This window comes from Corvus moneduloides, chromosome 7 (genome assembly GCF_009650955.1).
Source record: "Corvus moneduloides isolate bCorMon1 chromosome 7, bCorMon1.pri, whole genome shotgun sequence".
NCBI lineage: Eukaryota > Metazoa > Chordata > Aves > Passeriformes > Corvidae > Corvus > Corvus moneduloides.
Window position 1 is genome coordinate 25,140,125 of NC_045482.1, and position 12,952 is coordinate 25,153,076.

At 41.5% G+C, this 12,952-nt stretch overlaps 1 protein-coding gene across 1 annotated transcript in view; it reads right to left on the bottom strand.

Moving 5' to 3' along the window:
- Nucleotides 1-10,208, bottom strand: part of XRCC5 (X-ray repair cross complementing 5) — a 50,283-nt gene extending 40,075 nt beyond the window's left edge. Inside the window, 6 exon segments of the mRNA XM_032114760.1 lie at nucleotides 618-806; nucleotides 3,528-3,650; nucleotides 5,200-5,248; nucleotides 6,940-7,123; nucleotides 7,666-7,776; nucleotides 10,108-10,208. Of these exon segments, the coding sequence (XP_031970651.1) occupies nucleotides 618-806; nucleotides 3,528-3,650; nucleotides 5,200-5,248; nucleotides 6,940-7,123; nucleotides 7,666-7,689 (569 nt within the window). The 5' untranslated portion in view covers nucleotides 7,690-7,776; nucleotides 10,108-10,208.
- Between the last annotated feature and the right edge of the window lie 2,744 nt (nucleotides 10,209-12,952).

Genomic DNA, 12,952 nt, shown 5'->3' on the forward strand with positions numbered 1-12,952 from the left:
GCATTTTGTCTGTTTCCCAACTGAGACAACACCTATGTGGAAAAGTCTTGGATATATTAGTCACAAGAAGTGAAAAATCATCTTTCAATTCTTGTATTAAGAATGCTGCTGAAAAAATATATAGTTTGTCACAGTGGCACAGCAAACTGTGATTAAAGAGCAGGATTCAACAAACAACATTTACTCAAAGCATTTGTGGGAGTTTATCAAACTAGTGAGCTAGAAGAAGTCCGTGACCAAGGAACAAAGGCTACCATTAAATGTAGATGTTCAAGCTGCACTATGTCACAAATTCCATCTCCTTCTAAAACATGTTTTTGAAATTAGATTTATAAAAATGTTCCCTCCAAAATCCTCCAACACTAAAAATGGAAGAAAATTGATTTTTTTCTTTAAATGGAGATACAGAAAATTCATTTTCCCCTGAAATCTGTAAGCTCTTCTACTTATTCTAAAGCCACTGAAGAAGCTGTATGAAATGGACTGAGTGTACATTAAGTCATAAAATTCACTGACTTCAATGACACTATGATACGACTGATTATTTAACTTCATCTTTTGGAGAAGAAATCAGAAAGTAAATCTATAGTACAATAAAAAGGATTAGCCAAATTTACCTGAAAGTATAAATTTCTTCCAGCCCTCCTTCTTCATCCAAAGTATACATCAGTTTCCTCACCACATCAATACCTTGCTTCTGTTGTTCAGTTAAATCCTTTCTTGGAAAAGAGTTTCTGTGCATATGGGCATGTACACTGGCACTTGTATCTCCACTTCCATCATCAACACCCACTGAAAATGGCAGACTAAGAACACAAGAAGAAGCAGTAAGTTTGACTTTCTTCCTTATTAAAATAACCAATCAAAACAAAAATGTTCTCAGGATCAACGATTTCTATCTAGCTGCAGTCAGATGTATAAAGAGCCACAGGACTTGCAAAACAAATTCAGTAGTATTTCAAGTCTACTTGGCATTGGTAATGTCTTGACCAGAGTGATGCACCAGTTCTGAGTAACGTGCATCAATAAAGACGTCCACGTACAGGAATAGAGTAGACAGTAAAGTCAATGCTGATTAGAAAGTAAGATCCATTAAAAGAGACTGAATAAAAATAAAGCCTGTAGAGAAGGAAATTAGAGGGCAAGACAGCCATAAATATACAAAGCTGTTGCAGGGAGGAAGGAAAAAATCAGTTCTTTGTATTCTGCCTGCACTCCAATCACATCACGGAGTCAGGTCAGATAGTCAAAAACCTGATAAAGGTATTTCCAACTATAATCTCTAAAACCAACTGCCTGAGGAGAAAGAAGAATCTCCATCACTGCAAATCTTTATCAGAAGATTAGACAAACACTGCTCAGCAATGGCAGGCATACACCTGACCCAGTCTGAGGTAGAGGATTGCTCTAGATGACTTGTTAAAGGCCATCCATGCCTGTGACTCTGTATTGGCTCCAAATGCCAGCAAGCAGGACATTCTCTGCTGTGGAGCTATTAGGTATTTCCGGAACAAATGTTACTCTTTGAGATTTTAATAGCTTAGAACACTAGGTGAATTTCTGACTGAAGATGACACATTTTTCCTGCACTTCATGAATCAGATTTTAAAGTTTAGCCGGGGGTTATAGATAAAATGATTTTGCTGCTCTTCAAAATATAGGAGAGAGAGTTAACTAAGTATAACAAACACAGTAGAGAAAGATGTGTAAGATCCTCTACCCTGTGCCCCTGGAAACACCTGCAGATTTTTCAGGTCTTTCATCTTTTCCAATTTTGAAAGAACCACATGATACCTCTTAGCACATTTCCACAAAGTGAAATAAGTTTAGCATTGTATTATGTTTTTCAGAAGCAGCCTACAGATCTCTGCCATACTTTCACCTCATTAGTCCTCACTAAACTTATCCATGAAGCAACACATAATAAGCAGAGTTAACACTATGCACAACAGTGTCACATATAGCAAAATTAAAGATCAAGCTTCAGCAAAGTGTTTGGTACCTTTTTAGGAAGCAGATTCCACTGATAAAATACAGAAACTGTATTTTTAAGTTGATATGGCAACATCAAAAAGCTTCAAACCTCTGATAGGTAAAAGTTAGGCTACGTTCACTCTACAATGCTCAGAGACTGCTGTGATTAGAAGTACATAATACCCAACACTACAGCATGTGCTTGGCACCTGAAAACAGGGAGGAAAACCAACCATCTGCTGCAAGTTACAACCTAATCTATAAACAGGGCATAAGAGATGGAAGCATGGGTTACAACAAAAGGACAAGTTATAGCAAGAAATTATTTTTAAATGAGCGTTTTACATTTGTACATGTAAAAATCAAATAATCCTTTGCTCGTGTGGCTGGGAGACAGGGTGCAAATCTGCAGCCAACGCTGCAACAGCAACGTTTCCTTTGTGCTTCATAGACAAGGGACCAGCAGCTAAATACCAGAGCTCCAAGGATGTACTCTGACTGGCAGAGGTACTCAGATTCATGGTGTCACACCTCCAATGCCAACAACAGCTCAAATAAGCCAGGAGGGGCATGTCACATTGGAAGCATAACTGCTTTTGCTGTGTAGACAGAAACTGACATTCTTGCATTCAGCCTCCCCTAAGCAAAAGCAAAGCAAAGATTTTTTTGTGGAGGATCAGTCCATGATTTTCAGTCACATTTTCCTACCTAACCCCTCTTTTATCTTCCAGATGGGTTGGCAAATAGTTTAGATGAATTTATTATTAAGTTCACAACATTGTTCATTACAGAATGCTGGATCTAGGTAAAAGTACATGGTCAGCAGTAAAACTAGGGCTTTAACTTTCTCCTGTGTAAGTATTTATTATAAACAGCAACACACAAAGTTTTACTTTTAAATAAACTCTTCTAGAAGGCTCACAGCTTCCAGTTGCCATCACATGCAACAGCTAATACAGACCTTAACACCAGCATTGGTTCTTCAGATCAGTACCTATATCTACAGCGTGACAGTCAAGGGATTCCTGTTGTAACACTTAAGACACTGTTTCCATTTTCCAAGCCTGTCATTGTGAATATAACCCTTCTCTTCAGACCTGCTCTTCTACTGACACCAGAATCAAGCTATTCATATCTGCAATACTACCTCATTATTTCTTCCCAGTAACTTCCTTACCTAAAAGGATCTAGGCTGTTGCTGTGACAAAACCACTGTTTCTGAGACTATTTTTGGCTGTTTCCCAATTCTCTGCTTATATTGTTCTTTTGTCTCCCATTTTAGACTTTGGCTCTAAGCTATAAGCTTAAGTGGAGAAGAAGTCATCATCTTAACATTTATTTGCACATCACTTAACCAAGGGGACCTGGTTCATAACTGGAATTCATGGTATGTATAACTGATAGAAGTACTTACAATAATCATACTACTTACTGGTACACCTCTAAAGAAACCATACACCAGCAGATCACCAGCTATTTCAAGATAATTATTAAGAAAGAATAATTTCACTTTAAAAAATGGCATAGTATAAAACAGCCATTTACATACTTACAAAAACTGAAGTGAAATTCCTGTTTTCTTCAAGTTAGCAATGATAATTCCCAGCTGATCCTCACTGACAGGACTACTAAGGTCTGTAAACAGTTCAATGTGTCTCTTCTCATATTTCTTTCCTCTTAAAATAGAAAAAACATTTACATTTATTGAAAATATTATAAGGCCATTTTTTAATTATTTCCTTACAAAATAACAACAAAAGTAACATAGTTGTAATTACTTTTACCAAAGAAATATACTCGCAAAAAGAAAAGAAGCACAAAAACCTACTTGGTAGAAGTTGCTCTATCATAGGTTATTTTATTTATCCTACATGTTTATATGATTCTCCCTCCTACCCTAAAATTGAGGACTCTAGCCCTGTGACTGTATAAATCACTAACTACATCTAAATGAATGGAATTCTGCCAATTTTCACCAATGTGGATAAAATGCTAATAAAATATGTTAGGCTGTTTGTGGATTACACTGGTTATTTCCTTTGCAGCTGTAAGTCTGTTCTTGTGGAAATGTATTTTAAATTACTGCTGCTGGTGGGGGTTCCATTTTAGTAACCTAATTCAGTAGATTCATTGGAGAAGATGGACTGTCAAGACAACTTAATACACTAAGAAGTAGTAACAACACAGATCAGGAAGGCTGGCCAATGACAGAACAAAATTCAGTTGAATTGGTACAGTTTTGATCTGGATAATCAAGCATAAAAGTGATTTTCTTAAATTTTTACTCAGCAGTATTTTCTCAAATGAAGGTAAACTCCATATCACAGCGGCTGGTGTATATAGGCAACAACAAAACCAGTTGCTCCATAGCTATTCAAGACTACAATGCCATAAACACAGTAATTTTCATTCACAACTCAGTTTTAACCATTAAATGGATACAGCTTTCCACATTGATTAGACCTTATTCATAAAAACACAAGTTGCATCACCAAGTCTAGTCTTCTGCACTCACAGTTAGATCATATAACCTTTTTAGAAACATGTTCAAGCTGTGGTTTGAGAGGAAGTGCAGTTACTTTCCTTTCCCTGCACCATTAGTTCAGAGAGTGTTAGAAACACCTTGCCAGCCTAAATACATTCACTGGCAACTTTGTAACACCTGATGTCAACATTTTTTCTCAGCTTTAAACAGTGTTTTTTCCTACTGCACCTTTGTTTCCTACAGCCTGCAAATTTTACAAACAGCCACTTCATCTCCAACAGTCTTTAAATCTTTAGGCTGAACAAGTTCACTTTTCTAGTTTTGCCTTTTTTTTCTTCCCCTAAAATGTACCATCACATTTAAACTTAGTAGCCCTTTTCTAAGCATTTTAACATCCAGATTAACACTTTTTGAAAACAGATCACAAGCAATGTGATAGAAAGTGAAGCCTTTGTGCCTTCTATAATGGCATTAATACTCTCATGGCTCTACTACAAAGCTGCCAGTTCCCTCAGAAAGCTCTCTGATTGTTTGGAGAAGTCAAACGTCTCAGGATTCTTCAGAGACAAACTTCTGTAGTGTGCTGTTTATCTTTAACGTTTATTTAATTTTTTTATTTTTGGTTTTTTTTTTTAAGAAAGCACTTCCCATGTTTATACATACTAGAAATAGAAGACTGACAAGAAATCAGATCAGTGCAAAGTCAAAATTCTGTAAAAGGCTTTGGGTTACATACTCACATTGTTTCCTTCTGAAGCAAGTCCATACACACAATAATAGCATCCAAAACTAAGCAAAATTAAGAAAAACCTCAGAACAATGAATCAAGTAACAAAAAGTGTTTTTCTTAGGAAACAATTTTATGTTTTCACTCCCTCTCAAAGACTGACAAACACGCATTTTAGTTAAGAAATACTCTTTTGAGATAAATACTTTGCAAATAACTCATGTGCAAGCGGTTCCTCTATAACTTGTTTGTATTGTGATCATGTCTCTGCCTCACTTACCCAATGGAACACTAAAAAGACTGCTTCAGATCCCAGCCTCTTAACTGTCAATGAGAGACTCAAGTCCAATGAAAGGACAATCTAACCTTTAGAATGTTACTCTGAATCCACCAATAAAATTTCAATATATGATACCATTTTCTGATGCAAGTTTTTCTTCTAACCACCTGCATCTGACAATCTCATCACTTCTTCCTCATCACAGTTTCCATTGGAATGTGTGAGCCAGCTGGCTGGCTGCACACTTCTCTGAAACAGCTCTGACTGCCTGGATAGAGCTCACAGCAATCATTTTATGGCCAGAGAGAGACAACACAGGAAATTGAACTGTATGTAAATGAAACACATGAAGGAACACTATATGGATCACCCTTTAAAACTCTTCCCCTTATATGTAACTAAGAGCAGAATACATTCAAACATGAACAGGCATTCAACCAGGAAGAGATATTTGGCAATGTTAGAAATACTTTATAAATAAATAAATCTGATAAACCTCTATTCTGCTCTCTCTGGGGTGGAGCTAGTTTTCTTCAAAGTAGCTGGCATGGGGCTGTGTCTTGAATTTGTGCTGGAAACAGTGACGATGATATAGGGATGTTGTAGTTGTTGGTGAACAGTGCTTGCACAGAGCCAAGGCCTTTTCTGGTTCTTGTACCACCCTGCCAGTGAGGAGGCTGGCGGGGCACAAGAAGCTGGGAGGAGACACAGCAGGGACAGCTGACCTCAACTGACTAATGGGATATTCCACACCACCTGGCATCACACTCAACATGTAGAGCTGGGAGAAAGAAGGAGGAAGGGGGGATATTCAGAGTCCTGGTGTTTGTCTTCCCAGGTAACTGTTAAGTCTGATGGAGCCCCTGCTTTCCTGGGATGGCTGAACACCTGTCTGTCCATGGGAAGCAGTGAATAATTCCTTGTTTTGCATTGCTTGTGTGCACAGCCTTTTAACTTCCCTATTAATCTGTCTTTATCTCAACCCACGAGTTTTTCTCCCTTTTGCCCTTTCAGGTCTCTCCCCATCCAGCTGCTGGGGAGTGAGCAAGGTAGCTGTTGTGAGGCTGTTGCCAGCTGGGCTTAAACACGACAGTCTGGTTTCTGGTACTTCTGCTGACTTATTTAATAAACAATATTTTCATTTTGTTAAAAAGCATAAACCAAGTTCTGTAGTGCTATTTTTAAAAATACATGCCTTATTTGAGGCCTAAAATTATATTATTATCTTTGTTCTCTTTCATTAACAGAACACTTCATAAAAGCAATGATTCCTTAAGGCCAAGGCTATTTCTGTTAGCCTAAAAGAATGTCAAAAAGCAGCTAAATTAGCTTTCAGACAAACTTACAACCACAAATTAGCTCAACTCTAATAGCAGTTAAAACTTGGGAGGCTGAGCCCAATTTCACAACACTGACTTCCTGTCTCCTACATAGCTGAATCAGTTCAAGAAGTGCTCTGCAGCAAAAGGATACAGTCTGCCTGTTCAGAGCCTGCTTTAATCACATCTTGAATGTCTTCCAGCAGATCAAAATCTGGCAGCTTTAGTGACCTATGTACAGTAATGTTTTGGTATTGATCCTCACTGGCAAGGTCATTTCTAGTGCCATTAGTGCCAAACAAAACTACAGCAACTTCATCTTTACTCTCAGCAAAAACCTGCAGATACAGAGAACACAAAACAGGTATAAAAACACAGGTAGATTCATACATAACTATGTTAGGCAGATTACAGCAAGCTGAACTCATTTTGAAACATTAATTACAATGGATTTACTGGTTTTTTACTTATTCAGTGCTATCCTCTCAAAATGTAATCTTACAGCATGTTCACAAAGTTAGATATAATTAAACTCACAAATTGACAAGAGGCTGTCTGGGACAAAACAAATAAATTGGCTGATTCAGTCCTCGAAATGAGTCTTCTGTGTGGCAATTATTAAGTGTTGAAAATATTTTAGAGAAAGAAACTTTTCCCTAAAAGTTTCTACTGCCCTGACAGAAAAAAGGGTGACCAACCCAACTATCACATCTCATGCACAAAAAATACAGCTGAAACAAGGAACACTGTCACTCCCACATAAACAGAGACCAATTCTCACTCATTCCTCAGTTTATTTCAATTATTAGTAAATGAGGAAAATATTTCACAGATGTTATTGTTTCCTCTCCCTTTTTAACACCTGTGAAGTCACCACACACTGTCGCTGCACAAACTTTGTCATGATCTTCTTGGCTTGGTCAAGTGAAGGACTCTTCACCAGAAGAGCTGCTCATTGTAAAGCCACATCCAGGCACAGCACTATCGCCACCTGGAAAGATAAGTAAGAATAAAAAATAAAATATAAGTATAATTACTTAAAAGGTTAAAAGGGTACACACAAAACCAAAAAATCAAACTACATTACAACTGGTTTCTTTTACAGTACTGTTAATAAGAGATAATGGTGGGAGACAGAACTGGTAGAATTGCACTGAAAAGAAAATAATTTAATCCTGTACCATGTTGCAGACATTTCAGCGGAAAATACAAAAAAAATCCTCTGTTACACAATAATCTGTAAAGGGCATGCAATTTCTACACAACCCCCTGAATGTATTAGGGATCTAAGGGCTTTTCTGCACTAGGAAATTAAACAGATATTTTAGTTGACAGTTGCAAGGATGAATTCCAGTTTCAATTTAGGGGCTTAAATCCCTCAAGTTAGTCCATGTTTTTGCATTTCTGATCACCTCTTTAACTGATCTATATGAAACAATGCCCAAGTCTGCCCATAAATCCATTTATAAGCTAGAATTAAATAAAATTGTTTCTTGCAATTTCTCATTTGATTCTAAGTTCCTCTAAAGTTTTTCACAGACTCCCCCTTATCCTGATTCATCATACAGATGAATGTAGTTGCAAGAGCAATTCAGCAAAATGATACCCTGCATGGTCCAAGGCCCAGCTCAAATTTATTCTCATGGATTAAACCGAAGTTTCCCTAAATATACAACAAAAACCTTGCTTGATGGGCTGCCAGTAGATTAAATTACACTAGGCTGAAAAAATTATTGTTTGCCCGAACACAGGAAGGTTGGAGCCAGCTGACTTGTTCTAAAATAAAAAATATATCCAATTCCAGAAGAAATGAAGCTGCCAAAAGGATGTGGGCAATAAATCATAAATCTGTCAAGTGACACAAGATGCAGAGTCTGCTTTTGCAAAGCAAAATGGATGAACAGAGAGAAAAGGTGTTGGTCTAAGCTCTGCATAAGGCCTTTCAAGCAACTCCAAGTACCTTTCCAAAGACCTGCTGAAAGAACCTGACCACTTTTTGTCACCCAAATACACAAGTCTTAAAACCCAAGTTAAGGAAAACTTGCCCAAGTTAGCAGTCTAACGCTCTGCATTAGCAGCTCTCAAGCTATTTTTTTATCCTCCTTCTTTTCCCAGAATACATTGTGCACCTCCCCTGTCATTTTAACAAGCACTGGTTTAATCCCCTGCATCCTCCAAGGAGAGGAAGAGAGAAGAAAAGAAAAAAGGCTTAGCAGCAGAGCTTCACAAGTTGTCTGGCAGGTTATACTCAGTCTCAGCACTCTATTCCTCACTCTGCCTTCACCAGTAGCTTGCCTGGGAGCTGGGAATGAATGCCTCAGTGAGCTAGGTCTGCAGAAGCTTAGAGAAGAACAGAGGCAGTTACAGTGCTCTCTCAAGAGCCTTGTCAGCGCCCACCTCCAGCCTGAGGAATTACTCTACCAGCATCAGCAACTGCAGACCCTCCTCAGCTTGGTGCTGTCCTGCCTCAAACCACACAATGGCTGGCAGCCAAATCCATCCTGTTGTCCAAAAGAAGTAAAGCTCTCTTCACAGGTGACACTAGAGAATGACACTAGAGAAGCCGAAGAAGTGCAGGAGCAAAGAGCTGCTGTTTTCCTTACAAAACACACGATCGAGTGTCAGGTGCCAACACGCTCCTCTGGAAGGCAGCAAACCCAAGCTCGGTGCCCGTTCAGGTACGTGGAATCCTCCTTCAGGAAGAGGGCAGGTCCCTCTTTTGGTAACCTTCCTCTCTGTATCTCTCCATCTGTTCCTAACCTCTGGGCATCTCACCCAGTGCTGCTGCTGGCAGGTGCAGGGTCCCAAGGGACACTTCCCCGATGCTCCGCACGTGTGACTGCAGGACAGCACTGTCACACTGAGCTAAACCAACCTGCTCTGCTCAAGTACTGATAAGGGCGATATGGAACAAGCCTGCCTTTATCGCTGACCTCTCGGTGCTGAAGTAGCTGTAATAAAGCAAAGGGAGAGATGGCTACAGCAGCACAGATAAAGCTGTGTCTAACAGATCCCAAACTACCCTGTACCACAAGAGACCTAACACAGCTTTCACCAACAAGATTCCTTAAACGCACCACACATACAAACTGCATTTTCAACAGAGCAAAAACAGTTCTACCATTATTTTAGCAAGAGCAATGGCAATTACTGCTGCGGGAGCTGCACTGTGCTCCAAAGCAGGAACACTGATTCCCTTTGAGCTAGGCAGCTTTGTACCACCAGCGGCCCGCCGGCCAGCACGGGGAGGAGTTACCGGTGTCAGGGATGGATGCATGTGGGTGCCCGGAGGCGGCGGGACCCCCGCACCCCCCGCCCTCACCTTGCCGCTGGGCGCCATCGCGCTCGTGCCGGGACGCGGTGCGCACGCGCTCAGCGCTCCGTCCGGCAACCGCGCCCCTCCCGCCCCGCGTCCCTCCGGGAACACGGCGGCGGCGCCTCGCGTTCCGCGGCGGGGGCAGCGCCGCCCTAGCGGCGGGCGGGGCGCGGGCGGGGCCGCTGCCGGCTCTGCCCCGGGGCCGGGCCCCGCGCTTGGGCCGGGGCCGCTTCGGGGACGGGCGGCGGGGGGAAAGCCGCGCTGGCTACGGCCGGGCTATGGAGAGGCAAGGGAGATGTCGGGTGGCCCCCGCATCTTTTTCCTCAGGTCTCCCCCCCACGTCAAAGTGCCGCATCTCGCAGGCGTGGCTGTCATTTTGGCCATAGTGCGAGCAGAGAGTAGCCAAGGACAAGCCTGGGGTGAGTGGACTGGGGTCCCTGAGGAGAGGCGGTGGCAGGGCAAGTGTCAGAGGCTCTTCTGCCCTGTCCTAGAGCACCTCCTGGTTCCCCCATCCCTCACCCACTCATGATGTAACCCCGGCCATCAGCCCAGGCCCCACACAGCTGCTCAACTTATCCCCCACCAGCGGGATTGCAGAGACAATCAGAAGGGGAAAAACTGGAAAACTCGTGGGTTGAGATAAAGACAGTTAATAAGAAAAGCAAGAGCCATGCACACAAGCAAAGCAAACCAAGGCATTCATTCGCTGCTTCCCCAGGGCAGGCAGGTGTTCTGCATCTCCTGGCGAGCAGAGCCCCATCACGTGTAATGGTGACTTGGGAAGACAAACTCCACCACTCCAAATACCCCCCCTTCCTCCTTCTCTCCACTTTATATACTGTGATGTTGTATGGTCTGGAATATCCCTTTGGTCAGCTGGGGTCACCTGTCCTGACTGTGTCACCCCCAACTCTCTTGCCAACATGGCCATACCAAAAGCAGAAAAGGCCTTGCTCTGTAAGCCCTGCTCAGCCAATAACAAAAATACCTCTATATTATCAGCTGTGTGTTCAGCACAAACCCAAAACACAGCCCCATACCAACTGCTGTGAAGAAAATTATCCCACCCAAACCCACTGCACCACCCCAGAGGGCCTGTCCCTAGGGCTCTCCAGCCTCCTTTTCCTGGCACCCCAGAATCCCACAGGATACAGCTTGCTGGGGAGCAGCCATTCCCCTTCACCACTAGGACAGGGATTTGGGCTGTCTGAGGCATCTGGTAAGTTGCATTCTGCCCATGAATCGCCAGTGGATCAGGATTGTTTTATTAAACACTGGCACAACACTAGCTTTCTCCCACCATTAACAACAGAGAGAATTTCTGAACCACACTACATCTAGGCTGTTTGATAAAACTGGAACCCGCTGATTTTAAAAAGTCCAGGTTAAATAGATGCTATATCAGGTATATCTTAGTGCCCATTGGATATTAAATAACCAGAGATTTTTGAGAATGGTATTTTATCACATGTACTGAGTACTTCTTGTTCTGCACTTCCTTCCCTGTATCCTTTGAAAATATCATTACCAGTGTTCTTTCACTTCTAGCTATATCTCAAAACCCACATATTATGTATAATTATTCTCTAAACAGAGCTCGAAGGGACGATACTAGTATAGCTACAAAAGAGTAAATCTCACACAAACACTTGAAAAATCACGTACCAGAAGACGACCCTAAAAACACAAGTGTTTCCTTTTTATACTGAGTGATGTCTGAAGACAAAAATCCCCTTTCCCTCCTTACTACATTGCCATGCTTTGGGAATACTGATAATTGAGGGATTCTCTCTTCACAGCACTTTGCATATCAAAGGAACAGAGCAGCTTGGCAATGTGACAAACATTTTAGGGGAAACCGGTAGACAAAAAACCCCAGTCAGCTACTGCCAGAGAAAATCTTGCATTGTCTTCCTGAATGTCTCTAAGGAGATTTCAGATTAATCAGCCAAGGAAATCAGGCTGCTTACTACTATTATTATTATTCCTGATGTTTTCTTAGTCCAAAAGCCCCCCCTTGGGCTCATGGCCAGGCAAACTCCACTCCAGCTGATTTCCAACATAGCTTGAGTTCTAGGCACAAGACAGGAGATGTGCACACACATGAGAGAACAGAGAGACAAGAACTCATCAATTTCATCAGCAATAGCTTTTCACTCACCAGCAGAAAAGCATTTTGCAAGGCATCATGATCAATGAACATTTTATTTTTATGCTGGGGTTGGAAAGTAAAACCCCAGCCCTGACTGCTGGAACAGAGCAGTTTTATTGACATAAACCCCTTCTCTCTAAATCCTAGATTTTACATGAAAGCTGAATCCCAGGCTTTGGTCCAAGCTCTTGCAGCTAGAGCTGTAATTGCAAACACTACTCAGGAAAACCAAATTTGGGCCGGGACTGGGAACCTCTGATTACAGGAGGTTTGTATGCCCAGCCCAGGCACTACCCACCCTATTTCCTTACAAAGTCTGAGTAAAACTAAAGACACCTATAACCATGAAACTCCATCTGTGATATTCCTATCCTTCAGCTCTCAGTCTGACATAAATGGGGGCTTTTAGCTCTCTGGCAAAATACACAAACAATAAACCCAAACATTTCCACTTTGCACCTTCATGCTGCTAGATTTCCTCAGAGGTGTTTCCACCTTTCAAAGGACAACTGGCTTATCATTCCTGGAACACGTTCCTTAATCCACATTTCCTTTTTCCTTTGCAAGTCTGAACAGAGCTCCTTTATAGGCAATCATCAGATCTAGCTAATCAACTCCATCTGGGGGCACTGGGGCCTTGTTAGCCTGGATGAAGATTTGATGATCTTCGCTTGTAAAAGCTTGGAAAAAACTGCCTGT